The 24,143-nt window shown below is 40.8% G+C and overlaps 1 protein-coding gene across 4 annotated transcripts in view; it reads right to left on the reverse strand.

Annotated features, from left to right (window-relative positions):
- Positions 1-24,143, reverse strand: part of RAPGEF1 (Rap guanine nucleotide exchange factor 1) — a 247,919-nt gene that overhangs the window by 47,980 nt on the left and 175,796 nt on the right. For 2 of the 4 annotated variants that reach the window (XM_033960222.1, XM_033960224.1), the window contains 3 exons: positions 10,048-10,140; positions 7,729-7,814; positions 7,149-7,260 (listed from right to left, as the gene is read on the reverse strand). In XM_033960222.1, the coding sequence (XP_033816113.1) occupies positions 7,149-7,260; positions 7,729-7,814; positions 10,048-10,140 (291 nt within the window). Of the gene's footprint in view, positions 1-7,148; positions 7,261-7,728; positions 7,815-10,047; positions 10,141-12,033; positions 12,288-24,143 lie in introns of all 4 variants that reach the window. The other 2 variants (XM_033960225.1, XM_033960223.1) reach the window with 2 other exon arrangements.

The raw sequence follows: 24,143 nt of genomic DNA on the forward strand, positions 1-24,143 counted from the left end.
CCTTCTTTTTACACTCCTTAATTTTCTTTTTTGGTACAGACACTGATTCGTTTGCTGGTTAAATTCTTTTCTTTATTTCTTGTGGTCTTGGGCCACGCCTGACATTTCCTCTGCTATATCAAACTATCACTGTTATGGTGTGACTGTTGACCCAGCTTTGACTGGTGGTTATGCTGTTTCTGTGGTCTCTGGCCATATCTGAGTTATTGCTACACAGGTACCTGCTCTTCTGCGATCACATTGCATAATTTTGTAAGTATTCTTATTAGTTTTATTTTTAGACTCATTAGTTTGTACACTTTGTAGTTGGATATATTGTTTATTTCTCCCATGTTGCCTGCTCCTGCAGTCTCCCACCCTCTTCTTCTCCTGCTTCTCCGCTTTTGCTGCTAGCGTCTCAGTCCTCCTGTTTGTATCGCTCTCTGCCACTGTTCACTGCCCCTTTGCTCTCCGCAGCAAATACTCTTAACCCTAGTCCTATCTTTCCACCTTCCGTTGCACACCAAGTGCAATGGCAGGCAGATCGCACTCTTACAAAACATTCTGGTCGTTATTCCCCTGTCCCGTGGGCCACTATCTCTCAGGCATTAGATGCTATCTGTGAAACTATTCAACAGCAATGCACCCCGTTCCCCACCTTCCCCCACTTTCCAGGAAATTGTGCTTAAGTAGTGTTTTTGTCTCGGAGCCCGCTATGTCTGATTTCGCCCCCTGCTCTTGCTGACCTTAGGAATCCCCTTGTCTTATACTTCTCTGGCTGCCAGTGCTAGCCAGAGTTATTTGTCTTGTGCCCCTGGCCCTAGCTTCTCTTTCTCTTGTCTGTTCCCGTTGGATCTTCTGTTAAGCGGTTGCTTAGACAATCCTGTTCCTCCTTTTGCCCCCATATTTCCTACCATTGTTGAGCCGAAAGTATACACCTCTTCTCTGTATTGTGCTTTGTGTTACCTAGCCCCTTATGATGTAGTATTATCATGTGTGGCCACTATTTTGTATGGGTTTTGGCATATTAGTTCTGTTTTTATGGGTTTATTTCTTTGCTACTAACAAGAGGGGTCTTCTAGCCTTAGCGTAGCTCTGAGTCTGTGTTTTACTGTAATATTTTCAGCTTGTCATGCTGTCTACAGGCTTCCTTTATTCTTCCGTTTATGCTAGCTGTCGCTTGTGTACTGACCTGTGTAACATATGGCGCTTTGTGAGACAGCGAAAGCATTGCTCTCGTGGGTTTTTTGTTTCCTGTTCTTTTGTGGTCACGACCGAAAAAAAAAAAAAAAAATTGGGGGGGTGAGGGGGATGAGAGTGAATGAGACTGAAAGAGGAAGTATATATTTTAACTGCGTTTCAATGTTACCATAAGCTTTCATTAAACAATTATTTATTTCATATAAGTTTGCTGGATTATAAAGGATTGTTTTTGAGAAAGAGAAGAACAAAATTACAGAAATGATTTGGATCACTATTGTTTTTATATATAAATACAAACAGTATTGGCAATGAAGGGAATATATAAAAATAGTGTACGTAAATAGGAAGGATTCGTGACAAGGGTTTATGTCTAACCAAATAACTGACAGGCATTAAGTATAACTGACAATATAAAAATAAACGCACCCTTTGTCTTTCTAGGTCTGGGATTTTTATTATGGGCTTTTCCCATCACCTCACTTTTTCCCATTACTAACGATCATTTGTTTTCTAGAGTTAGGAAAAACTACAGTGCACTTGAAGAGAATACCTAATGCGAGTACTCTAAATAGGAAAAAAAAGGAAATAAAAAATGTCTGTCTATTTTTCAGCGTTACAGTCTTTTATGTTACTATGAGTCATTATCTGTTGTATTGTATCATATGTCAACTTCAGTGTTTATGGAAATTCGAGTGGATTTCTATTTATGAGCGCTCACTATAATTACCAATATAATGAAAGAAGATTTATTTTTTTACTACTTACCACAACGATTTCAAACCTTATTCTTTGTCTGTGATCAAAGTTTAAGAAATGAGTTATGCTTCTTCTTCTTTTTTTTTCCGTTACACAGACATACCGAGCTACTTCCTGGTTGATGTGTCTATGTTTAAGGACACTGGGAAATGTAGTGCTCTATTTCTTTAACTTGAAATTATCAGTTGCTATTTTCTCTTTGTTTTTTCATTACTCATGTCTCTACAATAGCTGGAACATATTGCATAGGGTTCTTATGATCCGCTTCTATCCCAAATGGTAATATTAATTAATGTCGTGCTAACACACCGAAGCGAAAGTAACTTCTGCTTTCTTCATGTACTGTACTGTTAACCCATTGCACGGTTAACAGCAATATAAAAGGGAAATTATTGTTCCTTTACTTATCATAACAGTTTAGGGAAAAAAAAAAACAAACTTCTAGCAGTTTTTCTCTCTCTGCCTTTTCTTGGAACTTGTAAAAGAAATGTTACTTCTTCTTTTTCTTACATATTCTCTGATACACGCAGAAATACTTTTTGGTTTAACACAATGCAATTAGCGTTTGGCTTTATAAAAAAAAAAAAATGGTTCTAACTGTTGTTTAAGAACTTTTCTAATAAGTTGCTGAAGGAAATATCCAGTCCTATTGATTGGAATTCAAAATACTGTAGTTTAGGTCTTTTTGCTGATTGACATTCAGAATATTAGTGAAAGAAACAAAATTGAACCCATGATTTGATAGAATCCCATGGGAAGGACATTTCTCCCATAAATCCTATTTTATTTTAATTTTTAGGGTTTATCCTCTTTATTTTAGTATGTTTCAATATAACCTATGTGTTAATATGTTTAAGGCTATATCTTAGCCATCCTTTTGCTTGGGTTTGACTCTTTGCTAATTCATATTTATGTTTAGCATATTACTCCTGTCTTTTGAACATCATATGCCATTGTAACTATAATTCCCTTAGGCTGACAAATATAATTCAGCCATTACATATATTAGACCTTAGTCTATTTGAATTAAAGCAGATAAGTTTTTGTTTTCTTTTGTATGTCATCTTTTAACGCTGTACTTATCCTGTTAGTAATATTGCTCAGGTATTGTTGGAAACAAGTTAAATGATATATACAGTACAGATATTTTTGCCTTATTAATTATGGATCACTACACGAAGACAATTGCCTATCAGAGGAAGCTGTATGCTACATGAGAATCCGTGTTTACATCCTTTTAATGTCTATTAAGGACTTATTTGCATAATTATGGACTAATGCTATTTGAAATATCATCGCTGGAAGAAAGATGTTCGGCCGTATGAAACCCCGATGACGGATGAGCCCCAACGGAAGGATCTTGCTATCGGAGAAGAAACTGAATAAGTGCCTAGACTTACCAGCAAAGACTTCCTGACTGTTGCTACCAAAGACGGGATGACCTTTATGACCTTGAACTTTTACAGCTTTAATTATGGACTTATTAATTTGCACTTTAACTCTTTTATGGACTCATGCAGTACTAGTATATATATATATTTTCATGTGTTCATAATTATTTCTAACAGCCCTATTGCAAGTTCATGTGCTTTTCTTGATTGTGACTTTATGCATTTTCATCCTGTTTTGACTCCCACAATAGCTCCCTAGTTATTTTCCCCTCCAGTTGGATTCTTTCCATTCCCTTTCTTGCTGCTAAGCTGAGGAGAACTGCAGTGAAGAAGAAGTGATGAGCCCAGCTGAAGGATGATGACGTAAGATTTGATGTGGTTACCTGGACTTTCACCCCTGGCGTCTGGACCCAGCCGAGTCTGCACCGATCCCAGCTGTTTTGGAAGAGCATGGAAATAATCTAACTTGTTAATTTATCCCGCCATCCCTTTTGGATGTAGTATGCTCATAACAGGATGAAGCCATAAAGAGAGAATATATTAAAATGTATCAGGTTAAATTATGAACCCCTGCAGATACCTGGTTGCCCGAACTATCCCAAATGTTGAAATAGAGACCCCTACACAGACCCATACACAACAGTTTTGATAATCTTGACTTGGCTGATTTTTAAGGTACCTCCCTATGAAACACCAGCAGCTGATTTCCCCTCCCACGAGTCACCACCTATCCCCACTACATCAGTAAGTTATGCTGATGTTTCTATCACAGCCCGGCAGGTATAAATTTTAATGCAGCATTCAAATGCTTACATGATTTCTGCTTTACACAAAAATCTGAATCATTGACTGCTTAGCCTAGTATTATAAGCAATAAGTACACTACGACATGTTATACTGCTCTGTCCTCGATAGCATAGCAAGGGTGGGTACTTGTCTCTTTCCTTTTCCGTGAGTGATTCCTAGCACATAGCCCTGGGCCCATAATGAACAGTTTCTGATACAAACTAACTCCTCACCGAATGAACAGGGGTCAAAGCCACCTGGAGGGGCTTTGAAGAGGGGATGAGAGAGAATACAGCATGGAGGCTCTGATCCCGATAAAGTCCTGGCATTAGCCAGGTGAAGTGAGATACATCCCAAGATAAGTCCTGGCATTGGACAGGTGAAGGGGGATGGGAAAAGGACACTTTGCTCTTTACAGAAAATCTGCTCTCACCCCCTGCAACTGACATCTACCTTATCTATCTCTGCAGATGATAGAAACAGTAGATTAACTATGGAAAGATATTTCACCATTAACTGAAGAACATGCAAAGATGGAGAAATACGCTGTTTTATGAGTTCAATTAGCTACTGTAGGAATAAAACTAGAGAAAAAGCAACAGGTCCTGAGGTTGTGGGCTAGCTGTGGTTTTACACCAAGGCCCACCCAGCCAGATATCATAAAGAGATAAACAGACCGTGGTCAGAAGACAGAATTCTCAGAAGGAAGAATTCATAAGAAAAATCACCTAATAGAAAGTATCGGAGATGTTTAAAGTTGGGAGGGGGGGCTTGTGCTCGGAAGTACTAATATGGTGGGGAAACAGGCATTTCGGGGAAAAGGTAGGCTTTACGGAAAACAGAGTAAAGCATATAACATGACGTAGATAAGAATAGCCAATAAATGAATGTAGTTAGGCAGTAATGCATAAGTAAATAGCCAATAAGGATGTATCATGTGATGTAAACCAACGTGGTGTTGGCCACTAAGAAATGTATAAAAACCAGGCCTTTAGGAAGGAAAGGTCAGAGCAGACATCAGAGGACCTCTAGGCCTAGAGGTCACCTTCTGTATCACCTTCTGTTACACTATATACTAAATGGTTTATTCCTGTAAGCTGTTATTGATTGGATAAATAAATATATACTTATTGAAGCAAGTATATAGTCTCATTACCGAGGTCTCATTACCGAGGTAGGCCTGGACAGCGGCCTATCTACCTCAGGCTTCCTCTGCCACTCAGCTGTTCAGGCTTCCCTAACCAGCTCTGTGAATGTGTCAAAGTCGCTCTTCACAGTGACTGACTGGATGGGATTGCAGCAAACCTTTGGGCAAATCATTTGCATACAAACTTGTTGGAACATCAATCACTGTTCCAGAGTCAGCCAAAAAAGTCGGCCAACAGCAACTCACACGGTCTTAACGACTGTGTTTTGTGCATCTAGCCCTTAAGAATTTGTCCTTTTTTTTAGGCTTGGATGTCCTGATTTTGGGCCCTCCCTAGTCTCACCCAAACCACGCCCCCTTGCTATCTGGACATACTGCAGTGTTGGACCTCTCTTTCCTGTCTTTTCAAAATTGGAATTTGGGCATTTCAAGCACATGGATGTCCATTTGGACATTTTGAGACATCCATATGCTTTGAAATTAAGAGCCATCGTGTGTAGTGCATTATGATACACGTTTGGATTAAGAAACTACTTTGAAGCACATAGCCCCTGAGAAAGCTATTATGGAAGTGGATGGCCTCCATCAAGTATGACACAGTCACAGATAAGTTCTTTTAGCTACATGTTAAATGAATATCATTTTGAAGTCATATTATTTTGAAGCCACATTGCAGTACTATTTTTTGAATTCAGCTTTTTTACATAGAAACAGAGAAACATGATGGCAGATAAAAGCCAAATGGTCCATTCAGTCTGCCCATCTGCAGTAACCATTATCTCTTCCTTTCTCTAAGAGATCCCATGTGACTATCCCAGGCTTTCTTGAAATCAGACAGTCTCTATCTCCATCACCTCTACCGGGAGACTGTTCCACACATCTACCACCTTTTCTGTAATTCAGACATGGTCTCCGTCTATACCACCTCTTAAGAAACATAGAACATGATGGCAGATGAAGGCCAAATGGCTTATCTAGTTTGCCCATCCGCAGTAATCATTATCACTTCCTCTCTCTAAGAGATCCCACATACCTACCTGATGCCTTCAGACAGTCTCTGTTACCACTACATCCTCCGGGAGACTGTTCCACACCTCCACCACCTTTTCTGTAAAAATGAGTATTTCCTTAGATTACTTCTGAGCCTATCACCTCCTGAGCCGATCTCCTGGACTTTATCCTATGCCCTCTCATTCCAGAGCTTCCTTTCAAATGAAAGAGACTTGACTCATGTGCATTTACGCCATGTAGGTATTTAAACGACCAAAGTATACATATTAAGATCTTTAAGTCTGTCCCCATACACCTTATGATGGAGACTACACACCATTTTAGTAGCCTTCCTCTGGAGAAGAATAATTAAGAAAAAAGCAAAACATATTTATAGTTCAATAAAGTAATATTGGCGGTTTCTGACAAATGTCTAAAAATTAAACCATAAGAAAGACACAAAAGGCATAAGGGTCCTTTTATTAAGGTGTGCTAACCGATTTACCATGCGCTAAAGATTAGTGTGCACTAAATGCTAAGGTATCCATTATAGCCTATGGGCATCTTAGCATCACTAAATCGGTTAGCACACCTTAATAAAAGGACCCCATAGTGTTTGTTGGCCTCTGAAGTCTTTTCCTCTTAATTTTTGATAATTGTGGTATTTAACATTATTATGGTCATTCTAGGCTCCTAAATTTAGGTGAATTTTCAGCTTAGGCTCCAACGTTTGGCTGAAAATAGGGAAGTTTAGGTCTCAAAATCTGCTAAAAATCCACAGAACTCAAGCAGTCAGGATTTGCTGCTCATATGCCTGTGAACAATCCATAAGCATACTGATAGTAGATATGAAAACCCCAACAAAGGCCAACTTAGCAGCTCCTACATTCACTCACCTCCTGTTTGAGGGTCAGTCTGGCCATGATCTCGGTGTGCTCAATGAGGGATAGTTCATCTGTGCCTTCCTCACTGTCTCCCTGCTCCAAAGCATCAGGAGAATGTTGCCATCTGAAAATGACCAAAACATTTCCTGTCGGCATTATACTCTTTCCTCTCTTTGATCAGAAAGTCCACGACTTTCCCAGAAACAAGCAAAAAAGGATCTGTCATAAATACTCCGCAAGTCAGATTTAAGTTCCAGGCAAATTCAGAACAAGGAAAGAAAATCTTCTCCAGCTTAGTCTGTGGGCAGAATAGACATGAATCTGTGCTCTAACTGCACAGGATATGATGGAAGACCCAGAAATCTTGGAAATCACAAACCTGTTTCTGAGTCTTACATCAGGGTCATGGCATAGCCTGTGTGACCATGTCTCCTAACACATTCCTCACAAACACCATAATTACTCCTAACAGAATTAAAATACTGGGATTTGAATGACAAGAGCGCTAATTAATTAAAAGAAGAAAAGAAAAAGCATGGCTGAATTGTTCAAGGACATTTAACTGGACAGCCATAGCTGGAAGTCACTTTACCTCTCTGTACCCTCCTGGTTCTCCTTCCCACAGTCTCTATTTGGTGACACTGGGTCTTGATGACTGTTTCTCAGCGCTGGTGATTCCTGGAAAAGAGGAAGAGGTTTGGAGGAAAATACTGCTGCAAAAGGTAGATATGATTGAGCCTAAACTAAATATCATATCTTGCAGAAATTACCTGAAACAGAGCCCAACAGAATTATAGAATAATTTTATTTTACTCCTACAAATAACCTCTTGAAATGAAAGTACAGCATAAAACAAATAATTTCAATTCCTTCTCTATATAGATCACAGTTTACGGAAATCACAAAACATCCCAGAACATCTAAAGAGCTATAGGTCGCTGTTAATGATGGCACAATAAGAAAGAGACTTGGAAAAAATAAGATTCAAAGATGAGTAGCAAGGTAGGAACCATCGCTATCCAAGAGTAATATCAATGCTCATATTACATTTACAAAAACACACTTGAAATTCCCAAGCATTTTGAGACATTCTATGGATAGATGAGTCAAAAGTGGAACTCTTTGGACAAGGAGTATGACTGGAATAAAGCAAATATAGCATTCCACAGTAAGAGCAGCATACCAACAGTCAAATGTGGTGGTAGTGTGATGTTGAGGGGATGCACTGCTCAGGACTTGGAAAATTTGCCATTATTGAAGGAACCATGAATTCTGCATTGTACCAGATATTCTGTGAGCTGAAGCATAATTGGGTTATAAAGCAAGACAATGATTCAAAACACAAAAGCAAGTTTACATGTAAAGGGATGAGGAGAAACCAAATTAAAATTTTGATTGCCCTAGTCAAAGTCCTAACTTGAAGCCATAAGATGCTCTGACAGGACCTGAAATAAACAGTTCATGTATGAAAACCTACAAATATGTCCGATTTAAACAAATTCTGCAAAGAAGAGTAGGCTAAGATTCAATAGTAATGTTTTGTCCTCCCCAATTTTTTAATTGTTATTTTAAAAAACAATTGTTATACGCATTGAAATATATGATATTGCGTAGATAACAAATCCCAATAAACTTGAAACTTGAAAGACACATCAAATTATAGGAAACATTTGGTTATAATTATTGCTGTGAAAGGTGGTACAACCAGTTAAGTTTAGAAGCGTGGACAATTTGTCTCTTAAATAAATAATAATTTTTAAAACTGTGTTACATGCTTACTTAGGTTCCCTTTGTCTAACATTACAGTGTGACATATATGCAATAATAAGTTAAATCAGGAGAGAGGTAAATACTTTTCAAATCCCTGTACTGGATTGTTTTATAAGTGAAATCTGAATTACTTTAAGTCTACAGAGTAATAGAAACATAGAAGATGACGGCAGAAAAGGGCTACAGCCCATCAAGTCTGCCCACTATGCAATAATATAAAAATGAATGGAGTATAACTTTTGACCACATCATAATTAATCCCACATTATATTAAGGCATGTTATATGGGGTCTACACTCTACAGTGTACTAAGTAACTTCATTGAGTGCCCTCTAGTCTTTGTACTTTTTGAAATAGCAATTGATTTACATGTATGTACCTGCTCTAATCTATTCATGATTTTATAAACCTCTATCATATTTCTTCTCACCTGTCTTTTATCCAAGCTGAAGAGCCCCAAACCTCTTTAGCCTTTCCTCATTCTGACCATCTTTCTCTGTATCTTTGTGTATCAAATACAAGAGATGTACTGTCTATGCACGCTATAACTATTGTACAGTATGTGCACTTTAAAGGAGACCTGTCATACACCCAAACTCTAACTACCAATTATGTGAAATGTAACAGTAAAAAAATCAAAATATATTCCAGTTTTCAAAAGTTATATGTGATCATCATGACATAACTTTTTATTTTTTTCCACATAAAAGGATGGGGTTTGAATTGTTGCATTACAAATTGTTTAACAGAATTCATTAAAACTTTAGTCACCTTTTCCCAGATTTGGTCACATATTACAAAATTACTTGACTAGTAAAGAAAATGTTTTTCCCTCTGTCAGCTATCCCTTTATTACAATGTTTCCAAAATTTGAAATATGGAACTTATTTTAGGAGGCATGCATAATTCATATTGCCCTCTCCAACTTCCTTGATCAGTAGTGTTTGACATTGTTTGGCCCATCAGGTCTAAATGAAACACCACACACGACACCTGGGAGCAGCTGTAATTAGGTAGTTATGTGAATGCAAAGCACAGAAAGAAGGGCAGCTGCAAAAGCGTGATGGCCTGCCCAAAGCAAGCATGCAACTCACAAGCACCGAATTCCCAGCATAGCTCCAGCATATTCCTTGCTACTTACACCTTCAGAGTGAGGAAGTTCCCCGTTGCTGTGGCTGGAGGAGTACAAATTGACATATTCACCCTCACCAGCCTCCTCACTGGCATTTTCACTCTATGGGAAGAGACAGTATGAGAGAAGTGCATACTGAGGCCTCTCCCTCAAATCCCTCTCCCATTCATGCTGCTAAGATTAAATGACATGTCTGAGATGACCTTCTGACCTACTACTACTATTTATCATTTCTATAGCGCTGAAAGGCATACGTAGCGCTAATAAATTATCCCATGACACCAATTCAAACTACCAATCCTCCCTATGCTATGACTCTACTCTACCCTACCACTGTTTCTGCTCTCTGCTGTCCTACGACCCTACTTTACTTTATCACTGCTTTCACTTCCCACCATCCTATGAGCCTCATCTAGGGCCTGCTTCTGCTCTCTGTCAACCAGTGATCCTGCCTGTCCCCTGCTCCAAATGATCTCTATAAAAATCTTACTAATAAATACTAAAATTAAATACAAGAAAATTAAAATGTCTTAAAAACTGTGGTCTTACTTTACCCTACCAATTCTTCCACTCCCCTCTACCACTCCTTCCTGCCTTTCTGAGTCCACTTCCATTTCCCATCTTCCAATGAGTCCACTTTTCCATGCATTCACTTCTGTTCCCTGCCTTCCCATTAGCCCACTATTCTATACATCTGCTTCCATTTCCCGCTCTTCCCTACCTTCCTATGAACACACTAGTTTCTACAAATGATTCAGTTCCCTGCCTTCTCAAGAGTTTACCCTTCCATTTCCCACCTTCTCATGAGGCCACTCTGTCCATCTCCCCTTTATAATGATCCTACTCTTCCCCACCATCGCTTCCATTCCCTGCCTTCCCATGAGCCTATGCGTTCCTACAATCACTTGATTTCCCTGCCTATGAGCCTATTCTTCCTTACCTTATCATAAGAACATATTTCCCTACCTTCCTATGTATCAACACATTATTCTCTACAACTGCTTCCAGTCACCCTCCCTGCTTCCTCATGAGTCTACTCCTCCCAACCAATGCTTCCATGCTGCATTTCTAGGTCATTAAGTATGTAATCTTCACTCAACATTTAAGTATTTATATAGCTCCATTAAAGATTAAACTTACTAATAACAATTTATACTGAATATTTATTCTCTAAAAAGCAAGAAGTCTAGACATATCACCAGGCTAAAGTGACATTTGATGCATAAGTAAAGGCACTTAACTGAGTTTGGGTCTCATTTACATATATGCCTGCCTGTGAACTTATGAATGTACAGTACAAATGTTATCACACAGAAAAGATAGTACAGCTAGTGATGGTTTCTCACTGAAAAAGATTTGTGTGCCTCCTAGGCAAAGATTAATGCATAATCAATCTAGATATATGCCTAAAACCCAAATGTTTAGGAGAGACCACCTCAGCCATGCTAATTCAACAGTTCCTGAAGAGATATCTGCCCTGATGTCAGCAGCTGGCAGAAAAAAAGTTGGGGGAGCAGGAGGGCACAGCCACTGCTTCCTGTTGGGGTCTGTCCATGCCCCTCCTCTCCAGTGAACTTTCCTCTGGTTGACAGCAGGAATTAGCAGCACGTTTCTTACCTGCTGCTTCCTTTTCTATGGTCAGAACCTTGTAGGGACGCATTTGTAAGAATTTTAAAATATATTTATATTACAGTGATGGAGTGGGAATCTTAAATGCTGGATTTGCTTAGGCTCACTAAAAGAGTGAATCCTGCCCTAGTCAGCCCCCTCACCAGAGATCTTGGGAGTTTAGCCTTCCATGCAGGGGCTGCTTGGATGAAGCTGAAATAGAACTCTCCTAGTTGTGTTAGCAGGAGAGCTAGATGTTTCTGTTTCTCCCTTTCTGCTATTACCCTCACTCCCTGCACAGCTTCTGAAAGTCTTTTCCTACTGGAGGTTAGCTTGGGGTAAATGGAGTCCCTTGCAGAAAGATGCATTCTCACCGAAGCTGTCTGCAGAGAATCAGAGAAAGAGGATGCAGAAGGAAGGCAGGGAGGGGTGATCCCGTTAGTGCTGCTGTCCTGAGAGGAGAAGCAGTTTGGCATGTCCCATGCGCCTGGTGATTGCGGTGGCCCTGCAGACTCACAGCTCTGAGACCCATGCAGAGGTGGGAAAGACGAGGAGTAAGAGGTGGTGGTAGTTAGGAAAGGAGGAGAAGCCTGGGCGTGAGACACAAAGTCTTGTGAGTAGGAACGGAACACAGATTTGGACTACAGGAGGCAAATGGGGGGAAGGAGAAAGAGAGACAGACAAAAGAAAATCTTATTAGTTTAGCAGCACTAGGTCACAAACACATTGTTCCAAAATCTTTGCCCAAGGAACATCGCCATTTCTTGTAGATTGCAAAATTTGTTTTGTAAACAATATTCACTACAAAATGTCTGATGGGAAAGTGGCAAGAGCACAATATTAACACACAAGCCACTGAAACAACTACACTTAAGTATCTAGCAGTCTCTTTATGTCCTCACAAGCAACTAGAAAATGAGGTTTCAAGCATGCTAGCTCCTGGTGGAACAGGGCTATGACTACACTTAAGTAAAAATAGTCTGCAGTAAAGTGTATAGAAACAATTTTTTACGCAGGGAAACGGCTTGTCTAAACACTTCTGTGTGGCTAAGAGTACATTGAGGCTGGGTTAAAAAGGTGTTCCTGTGGGCATTCAGGGTGGGAGACGAGAACAGTATGAATACATTTCATGTTCAAATGTACAAGCCCTATTTTAGCCTCTCTCATGTTGAATGCACCAACAGCATGTAGAAAGTACAAAGTTGCTTTAGTGTAAGTATTCCACACGGGATAGTTCTCAAAGGGAAACTATACACTGGCTGCAGTGTGTGGGCTATTTAGAATTTCCCACAATATGTGAATAGGTAATTTCTGTAAGTTGTGCAGATGGGAATTTCTGTAACTTGTTCCCAGTGGATGGGAACTTCCAGGACTATCATGGCACAACTAATATCATCTAAACATATTTCATATCTTAAAATAATGGAATCTTCAATTCTACTTTTGTGAGTGTGATGCCTTCTTGATATAGTTTTAAATTTTTCACAATTTAACTACGATTTTGGGCCATCTAGGGGTCATTAGTAACCCATTCTGTTCCATAACTGGTTAATTTTATGAAGCATTTTTCATATTTAAAGTATGTATTTATGTCTAAAACTGTGTATGTATCTTGTGAACCGCTTAGGTTTAAGCAGGGTATAAGTTTTTAAATAAATAAAGATTAAGTTCTTACCTTGATAATCTTATTTCTTCTAGATGTGTCTAGTAGTCATGAACACTAGGGTTATGCATCTGAACCCACAAGTTGCTTGCAGAATGATATTACTCATCTTTCAACGCCATCTCCTTCCCAGCAGGCTTGCTCCTGCCCCTTCAGTTTGTACAAAAAACAGTCAAGAGCCATTGTAACAGAAGACATCCCAGAAGGAGAGCAACGGGTAGAACTCCCTAACACTATACTTCTGTTCTGCTCTGAAACAAGTATAACATCAAAATTATATAGAACTGTATGCAACCAGCACTAACATCTATGGAGCTCGTAGCTACTCATACATCCTGCTAAGAAGCAGACATGATATCCTTTTTATTATTTTTTTTCGGCTTAGCTGCTAAACAGAGACATTCTTCACAAACACAGATGAAATTAAGACCAAAGGCAGGAGAAGCCCACTTACAGGGCAGGGCTTCAGGACTACTAGATACATCTATAAGAAAGAAGATTATTGAGGTAAGAACCTAATCTTTCTTTTTAATGTAATGTGCCCAAGTTTCAAGTTTATTTAAGCTTGATATACCGCTTTAATTACCAAAGCGGTGTACATTGTACAAAATTTATAATAAAATTTTTTTAAAAAAATATATAAGTAACATGGGTAAAAGACAACATAAAATACAACAAATAACTGGTAATACATGATACAAAAGGGAAATGAATGGGATACATTTCATGAAAATAAAAGGAGGGGGATGGGAAAAATGAAAGGGAGAGGGGAATTATCTGAAATGTGCCTGTTATCTGAGTCTCATATGTGTTTAGTCCTAGTTATAAATCTCATAAAAATCTTTAAAAAGAAAAGTTTTAAGACTGGATTTGAACTTGTTAGGGTTATTCTCTTCTCTCAGGCCCAAAGGAAAGGCATTCCACAAAGTAGGCACAACCACTGAATAAATAGTCTTGCGTATGGTATCATAAAATAATTGTCGAATGCTAGGGATGTACCAAAGCAGTCCTTTGAGTCTAGGGAGGAACTACTGAGCTTGCCTTTAATACTGAGGACCCAAAAGCAGCTTCCTTCCTGGCTGCCTTGTCTACTCTACAGAGCTTGATAAAGATATGAAGAGTAGATCATGTCGCTGCTCTACAAATCTGCCCATGAGGTAGCGAGCAGCGGCTGCTTACCACAGCCCACATATGTGGAGGAAATTGTCATTTAAATCCTTCTGGAGATCGAGTCCTTGGATGCAGACTTGCCTTTCTTAGCACAACTGGTCAGAAAGAAAAGGTGATCAGAGACTCGAAACTCATTGGTAACTTTGAGGCAGCAAAGAAGCAATATTTTGTCCTTTTCCTTCAATCCCGTAGGCTGAAAGGCAGGCAAATGGATTTCCTCATTAACATGGAAAGCAGAGACTACTTTTTGCACAAAGGATGGAACTGTGCGCAAGGACAGCCTTGCTTCAGCAATCTTAAGAAATGGCTCCCTGCAAGAGAGAGCTAGTAACTCAGAGACTTGTCTCACCTATGTAATCACTACTAAGAACACCTTCTTTACCATCAGATCTAATAGGGAAGCCTGCTGTAAGGGCTCATTCAGAGCCCTAGAGACGGTTTTAGGTTCCAGGATGGGAATGGTAGATGCACCGGAGAACACAACCTGAGAGCCCCCCTTTAAAGAATCTTGCTACATCTGGCTGACAGGCCAGAGACACTCTCTCTCCCTGAGCTTGGAAACATAAAAGGTCCGCTAACTTCACTTTCAACAAACTGACCAACAGACTCCTCTCAAGTCCCTCTTACTAAAAGTCTAGGACTACAGAGATCAGTGCTTGTAAGGGCTCTGCTTTGATCTTATCATACCACTGTCAGAAAGTCTTACAGGCCTTGGCATAGGACACCACTGTCAAGGACTTCTTGGCTCTAAGCAGAATGTATCCCTCCAAGTATCCCATACTTATTAGGGTAGTCGATTCAAGAGTCATGCCATAAGCCCAAATTGTCCCGGATTCTCTTTGGGGATCGGACCCTGAACCAACAACCTGAGACCTTTGTTTCTCGGTAGATAATATAAGTCTGTATACCACAGTCTGTGGGATCAATCAGGCACCACTGGGACAATCAGCCCCGGATGACTCGCAATCCTGCAAATGACTCGACCTAGCATGGGCCACAGGGTAAACATGTACACGAGCCCCTTTTTCGGCCATGGTTGGCTTGTATCTTCGGCTGTAAAAGCGATCCACCTTTGTGTTGCCACTGAGACCATAAGATCCATCAGTGGGTGCCCCCACCATAGTACAATGACAGCAACCACTCCCCCGGGTTGAGTGTCTGCTGACTGAACATTCTCCACCCACAATGTGTGCGACTGAAAGAGCCTGAAGATGAGCTTCTGCCCTCCAAAAGAGGAGCTAAGACTCGATGTAATGGTGTGCTACTGGAGCCTTCTTGTTGGTTGATGTAGGCCATCACTGTTGTATTGTCCAAGAACACGCTTGACTGCCTTGTCTTCCAGGGACTTCTCCAGGGCCTGCAAAGCCAGCCAAATGATTCTGAGTTCCAGGTGATTTATGGACCACTTTTGCAGGGTCAGGGACCAGCAATTCTGAACTGAGTGTCTGTTGCAATGACCCCCTCCAAAGTCTGGCGTCAATTGTTAGGATCTCCAAGGAGGATATATGGAGCGGCATGTCCTTTGAGATGGAAGCTAACTGCAGCCACAACCATAAACTGTTCCTTGCTTCCAGTGTGTCAATGGAAGCTAATCTAAATCTTAGATCTATATGCCGGATCATCCCTAAAGATATAAGGGTTGACTTGGTTTACAATAAAAATATGTTTACAAAGATATGTTGATTTTAAAATAGATCATTAGGAATTACATTCTAAAAAAACCTTGAAACATTGTAGTTTTAAAAATTTTACAAAAACCTGAAAGGAAATACGTGATTGCATCTGAACGGGAAGTCAATAGGAAGGAAAAAGATCGAGCAATTGTACTGGATGATCGAAAACATTTGACCAAAGGAAAAGATAACTTATGGATATGAATAGTTCTACAATCCAAAATGTTTGAAGAGCTTAAGGTTAAGGGTATCAAAGAGTCAAACAATCCATGAATAATTTTATAAACAATACAAGCACTTTTAAACTGAACTCTGTAATGAAACGAGAGCCAGTGTAAGTTCTTAAACAATGGAGTAATGTGCTCGAATTCTGACTTTCCAAAAATTAGTCGTGCCACAGTATTCTGTATTAATTGTAACCTTTTCTGATTCCTTGTATTTAAACCAACATAGATAGAATTGTAATAGTCCAGCTGAGCTAAAATAACTGACTAGACCAATACTGCAAAATGGTGTTGGTAAAATAAAGGGTGGACACTTTTCAATGTGCGTAAACTATAAAAACATTTCTTAATCAGATGATTTACCTGATGATGGAATGAAAGAGAAGAATTTAAATGATTCTTAATATTCTAGAAGAGATCTCTATTGGTAGAATTTCACCAGTATTAAATATAACTGTGCTTGGAATATTTGCAAATTTGGGACCAAACCAAAGCAATTTTGTTTTTGTTGTATTTAATTTCATTTGGACCTGAAGTGTAGTTTGGAAATACATGAATTAATATTAGCAGAAAGATTGCTCAAATTCCAATCTACTTCCTGTAAAATAAAAATATCATTGGCATATGTGAATAAAGTTTCAATAGAGCTTAATGGAAAGAAATTTAATGTAATAGGATAATCCAAAAGGACTGTTATTTGAACAAGAAGAAATTTAATGTAGTCAAATAAATGTTAAAAAGAACAGGGGATAATGGTGAACCTTGAGGGACCCCGTAGTCCAAAGACCATGAGATGTACCATTGAAATTTACCATGTATGATTGCAATGACAGAAATCCTTTGAACCAATTGAGGATGTTACCCTCCAAACCTAAATCAGACAATAGTTGATCAAGAATATCATGGTTCATAACATTAAAGGCTGCTGAAAGATCGAATTGCAATAAAATTGCAAAATGATTCCGTGAAAGTAAACTTTGAATTTTAGAGATCAAAGATATCAGTAAAGTTTCTGTACAATACCATCATTTCCGAAATCTAAAAGAGAATCAGGAAGAACAGAATAGATAGCAACTTTACCCAAAACTCGACATTAACCCTCTTTCTTGTATTTAGTAATTTACACATTGTCTTTTTATGTATTTTTGACAAAAAATGTATAAATTAAAATTACATAACAGGTGATCTGACCAAGGTACCATCTGCCATTCAAAATTAGATACTTGGAAGAAATAATTACTAAAGTTTGAATAACTATTGAAATCTAACGTATGGCCTTTTTCATGCATCATACTAAGATGGGGAATGTTCATTGATAATGATGACATAACAGTTTTGAAAAGAACAACATCTTTGTTTTGATCATCCTTTAAATATAAATTGAGATCACCAATTACCAGTAATCTAGAAAATTTTGTGGACAAAGTAGCTATGAGTTCAGTAAGTAAAGTAGCAGATTTGGACCAAGGAAATGGACGATGATAAAATACCCAGTGGACTGTTTTCTAATTCATCTCTGACCGAAACTACTATGTATTAACTGTGTATTAATATCATGTTTTTTTCATAGATCTGAATTTCAAAGAAAGATTAGTAAATAAAGGCTAATCCCCCTCCTCTTTTGATTTTCTTGAGGAAAACCAATCTTTAAACCCAGGAGGACACAGTTCTTTCTGCTTAAAATTATCTTCATTCGTCAGCCATTTTTCTGTAATGAAAACCAGACCCACATCAGAATCTTCTATCAAGTCCCTAATTATGTGTAACTTATTACAAACAGAGTGAGTCTGTCTGAGGAGACCAGTCAGATGGGAAAGTCTTGAAGGGGTCTCATGTGCGCCCTTGCTAGAAGGACCACCTCTATGGCTGCCGCCATCGACCCTAGGACCTACAGATGCCATGCAATCAGAGTTGGACTCAGTAGCAGGTCCAGTATCTGTCTCTGGAGCCCCTGTCTGCTTGGCTCTGGAAGAAAAACCTGGCCTACAGCTATGTTGAACAGAATCCCAGGTACTTTAAGCACTGTGTTGGCTCTAAGTGACTCTTCTTGAAGTTGACTATCCATCCTCAAGTCCTGCAGGAGTTAGACACTCTTGAGACTTCCTGTTTGCCCTCTTCCTTGAATGGGGCCTGATTAGTCAATCATCCAAATATGGGTGTATTTGGATCCTTGACTTGCACAGGTGTGCTGCTACCACCACCATCACCTTAGTAAAGGAGTGAGGTGCCATGGCAGGTCAAAGGGGAAAGTGGAGAATTGGAAATGCTGCTTCAGAATATAGAACCACAAGTACCTCCTGTGAGCTGGAAAAATGGAAATGTGAAGATAGGCCTCCACGAGATCGAGAGAGCAAGAAATTCCCCAGGCTGCAATGACCAAATGAATGATCTCCATGCAGAAGCGCAGTACTTTCAGCGCAGCATTAACTGACTTGAGGTGCAGAATTGGTCTCCAGTTGTCTGAGTCTTTCTTTGGTACTATGGAGTATCTGCTCGAGCCCGAGTCTGCATCTGGAACTGGCTCTATGGCATGAAGATCCAGGAGCTTTTACACTGTTGTCCAGACTCCAAGGGTTCTCTCTGGCCGGCCGGGTAATCTACAAAGAGGTCCGGAAGGGGAGAAAAGAACTCAATCTTGTAACCTTCTTGAACAACTTCCAGGACCCAACGATCTGCGCCTATCTGTTCCTAAACTGTTCAATAAGCCAACAGCCTGCACCCTATCTTGGGAGGCAGTTGCTAACATGGCATCATTGCGCTTTATTGGAGGCTGGAGAAGGGCAAGAGCCAGAGGCTTATTGCCTTCTGCCCCCACTAAACCTCTGTCGTGACCCCTGAAAGGACCTCTGCATTGCTTGGCCTCCTGTGTAAGAACAGAATCTTCTTGAGCCTCGAAAATTCCCAAGCCCCAAACTCCAAGCTGCCTGGGGTCTGCTGTCTAGCAACAGTTCATAACTCTGGCCATCAGGTCATCCAGACCCTTTCCAAATAGCATCTGCACCTTGAAGGTAAGCCTGTTGAGGGAGGCCTTAGAAGCTGAGACTCCTGCCCATTATCTGATCCAGAGCATCCATCAGGTAGAGATACTATAAGATGACACCTTACTCATGACTCTTAAGATGTCATACAGAGCCATCTGCTACATAATTCACTCCAGAAAGGATCATCTGAGAGCCCTCATCTTCCTTCAAGACCAGGACTCAAGATAGTCTGGTATGGCAAGCACGTGTCACAAAGGAAGCTGTGGCTGCCGCTTTAATTCTTAAGGCTAAAGCTTCAAATTGCCTCTTCAGAACTATGTCTACCTTGTGATTCTGAGTAAGCTTCAACATCACAACTCCTTCACTGGACAAATTTCCTTCAGAGGCTCTGGAAAGGGTCTCTTCCCTTGGGATTGAGCCTCCTGCAGATCCTTAGCCCTGGAGGACTGAGAGGAGGCTGACCTCAAGGCTCCTGCCTCTCACCCAAATGCCCCACAGCATGCAAATGCTCTTCGGCTGACCATCTAGCACAAACCTGGTATGATACAATGGTATAAAGGCCTGAGAGGTCCCATCTCTATCTATTTTAAGCAAAATCGAGGGGTTGTGAGGCAGGTCGTTTAAAATTTAAGATGATGTCACCAGCAAATTTGTGCCAAAAACTACAGGGAAAGGGGTTTTGAAGGAGAAGGACTCTAGCTCTGGCCCCAGAAACCCTCAAATTTTACTTTTCCAGACCCCCCCCCAATTTTCCCCATAGGCTATATAGTAGCTTTCCTCACTGTGCCATGTGGTGCCTGCCTGCCTCAGCTCAACTGGAACAAATGGAGAAGAACTTTGCCTCATAGGTTTACTCTTGAGCTTGGTCTTTGACCTGCCAGTTGGACCAATGTTGGAGAGATCAACCCTTGGGAACTCTCCCCGCGAAGGGGGAGGTCAGAGCTCAACCCCCGGGAACTCTCATCGCAAAGGGGGAGGACCATGCAGCCAGCCCGCATTTAATCCTGGTCAAGCCAGGAAGGAGTCAAACAGCCTGCACTGCGAAGGGGGAAGACCATGCAGCCAGCCCGCTATTAATCCTGGTCAAGCCGGGAAGAAGTCAAACAGCCTGTACTGCAAAGGGGGAAGACCTTGCAGCCAGCCTACTATTAATCCCAGTCAAGCCGGGAAGAAGTCAAACAGCCTGTACTGCAAAGGGGGAAGACCTTGCAGCCAGCCCACTATTAATCCCAGTCAAGCCGGGAAGGAGTCAAACAGCCTGCGCTCAAGCTCCTGATAAATCAGGGATGCAAGCAGCCCCAAAAATATTACAGCAGGCTGGCTAGACAGGTGTCTCCGAGGGCTGATCCTGCTAGCAGCAGAATTCCACCATGCTAGTCTGCATTTTCTTCCAGATAGAGGTCCTAATAAGAGGAAATCTCTGGGCACTGAGCCTCAAACTTAAAACGACAGGAACCCCTTCCCCCCAAAAAATAATAAAACCACAGAGCAAATCAAAAAACATATCTGAGCCACTTGCTTGCAGAAGAAAAACTGAGGGGGCAGGAACAAACCTACTGGGAAGGAGGCAGAGTTGAAAGATGAGTGATATTCTGAAAGCAACTTGGGAGCAGTGTGTGGCACAGTGGTTAGAGCTACAACTTCACATGCTGCTCCTTGTGACCCTGGGCAAGTCACTTAATCTCCCATTGCCTCAGATACATTAGATAAGAGTCCTCTAGGACAGATAGGGAAAAGTACTTAAGTACCTGAATGTAAACCACTTAGGCTATAAGTGGCATATAAATACTAAAAAAAAAAAAAATAACTTGAAGATTCAGATGCATAACCTTAGTGTTCAGGCCTACTAGACACAATGCACTAGAAAGCTCATGTTACATGAGGACAATGATACTTGTAGAAGTATGCAATCACTTGTACACATAGTTTATGTAGCAAAACTTCATGTATACTTACATGCATGTCTTGTGTAGACGTTCCCAGTGGCAGAGTTTCGGCAGGAGGAAGGAAAAGTTGCGATATATGCATTATGTGCATAGAGAACATGCACAAATTTGGTGACAGAACTAAAGCGCGATGGACAATCGCGCGCAAAGACACTAAGACAAATGCATGTAGGACGTCAGTGCGCCAGATTAAAAGGTAACTTTAAAGCGCTCCGAGGGAGAATGTGGGGGGGACCCTTCCCACTTTGCTTAGAAGTGTTGCCGCTGCCATTGGAGGCGGTGGGGGGAACACCCCCACTTACAGAGGAAACTAATTTTTCACTAAAACACTGGGAAAAATTACACTTTCCTCTCTAATGGGGGGGTTTTTCCCCAAACCCCCCAACGGCAGGGCCAACACTTCTAAGTAAAATCCCCACACATATCCCTCAGAGCGCTTTAAAGTTACCTTTTATTCCGGCACGCTAATGTCCGGCACGCATTTGTCTTAGCAGCTTTGTCCTCGCGCGATTGTCTCGTGCGTTTTACAACTTTTTCACAGCAGATATAAATTTATGTGTGCTACTGAGGATGGTTCTGGGATCATATTTTAGAATTGCACATAGGCTTAAAATAGACACTTTATTTCCAGCTAAGACAAAAGCACCCTGTTTTAAAATTAGCCCATAAAAGGGGATCAGCATTGGAAAACCTGAAGTACAAAGCATGAAGGGTAGTGAATAGAATAAAGTTGATGAGAACTGGACCACAGGAATGGCATTCAGTCATATCTTACACTGAATCTGCTGGCTGGCACAGATGCTATTTGTATGATGTAATAGCATGATCCTCAGCAGGTATGATCATAGCAAATAACAAAAATAAGCACAAACACAGAGTTGCTCCCCTTGTCAGAACCCCTTCTCCCTTCCCTGCTCCCCCCTGTCCAGCAGTACCCCTTCTCCCTTTCCTGCTCCCTTTCTCAAACAGTACCCCTTTTTCCCTTCCCTGCTTCCCCCGTCCAGCAGTACCCCTTCTCCCTTCCTTCCTCCCCTGCCCAGCAATACCTCTATTTTGTAGCCGCGGTCTTGTACACGATCTCGAACACTGGGCAGGAAGAGAGTTTCTGGTGCCTTCACCTATCCGGCAGATACGTGAAGGCAGGAATCACGGCATACGCAACGGCTGCAAGTCAGCTGATGCCGGCACCTCTCTTCCTGCCCAGAGTGCAAGATTGGGTACAAGACCGTGGGCCACAAAATAGCACCCCAGGAGCTGCATGCGGCCCACGAGTTTGAGATCGCTGTACTAGACAGAATACCAGAGTAGGGCTGCTTATGCTACCTGCTTTCCCCTTGCATACTAAAAGACTGGTGTATTTAAAAAAAATTTTATCATGAGCCACAGACAGAAACACATGTCCAAGATGTGCTTTTTACAGTACTGAAACCTCCGGACCTGCCGGTTAATTTTTGGTCATCAAAAGCCAGCGCCGCGCTTGGAGAATCACCAAGTGATGATAGAGAATAGCCCAGAGTGATTGTTTAAATATTAATGAGCAAAAAACAAAAGGAATTGACCCCAAAATATCCACAAAGAAGAAAATCCAGAGAAAACCAAAAAAACTCTGTGGAGTGACGATGTTCCCAAATGGACTTTATTTGAAAGTATCAAAGTTCCAAAGGTACACTAAAATCATCCACATAAAAGTAAATCATCCACATAAGAGCCTTAAAGGACCTAGTCCGCTAGGGATACAGGACACAACACGGTCCGCGTTTCGACAAAAAGTCTTCTTCAGGGGTCCCTGGGGGTCCTATAAAGGTGTGTACGTGGGAAACAATTGTGTGGTGAACCGGAAGTGAGACACTGCTTGCATTTTAATGTACCTTTGGAACTTTGATACTTTCAAATAAAGTCCATTTGGGAACATCGTCACTCCACAGAGTTTTTTTGGTTTTCTCTTAAATATTAATGAGTCCATTTTACTACCATTTAATATTTATGACTTCATTGTAATACATTTGCATGGCAGAGTTGGAGGCTGCTAGGAAGCTGATAATCGCGCGGTAAAATACTGCCATATTAAACCAGCAAGTTTTGAGAATCCAGCCCTTAGTGGAAATATTAGGCTATTTAGCACAGTCAGCTTTTATAAATGCATAAGAAACTGGCACGCAGGCACTTAACTTTAGAAGCTGTTTGGCCTCTGATTACTGGACCCACTTTTCATCCTGCAAGCAGGAAAACAGCAAGGGTTGCCATCAGGCAGGACACGTAACTATTCACAATAAACCAGCTGCTTAATTTCCAACTCTCTCCCCTGAGGGGACAAAGCTGTAACATCAGCCTTTGAGGGATTTTTGCCTATATCTAGGACTACTTTTAACTGAAGGGCACTGACCCTTTCACTGTTCTCAAAGGGTAATGCCCAGTTCTGGCAGCTGCTACTCATCACCTTGTCTCTGTAAACAGAGACAAAAGATCAAAGAAAATTTATGCACTGCTGAGAGATAACAAACCATTGATAGCTTAATCTATAACAGCAGAGCTGCTTGTTAAGACAGCCACATCTGCATAAACCGCAAGATACAATATTTCCCTTTCTCTCCCCCAGGAAATTACATGCAAACTCCTTGGGCTAGATTCACTAAGCCCACTGGTCATGTCCCGACCACTTAGTGACCCTGACTCGATTCACTAACCTCGTTGCCGATCAACCTCCGATCAGATTCCAATCCGTGCATGCAAATGAGGGGAAATGGCATGCAAAGTAGGAAGGGTTTCGATTCACTAAACTTATTCAGGAACACCAACTGGGCTGGCCGATCAAAAAAGAAGCACTGTTGGGGACCAGTTGC

The sequence above is a fragment of the Geotrypetes seraphini genome, chromosome 10 (genome assembly GCF_902459505.1).
Source record: "Geotrypetes seraphini chromosome 10, aGeoSer1.1, whole genome shotgun sequence".
Taxonomy (NCBI): Eukaryota; Metazoa; Chordata; class Amphibia; order Gymnophiona; family Dermophiidae; genus Geotrypetes; species Geotrypetes seraphini.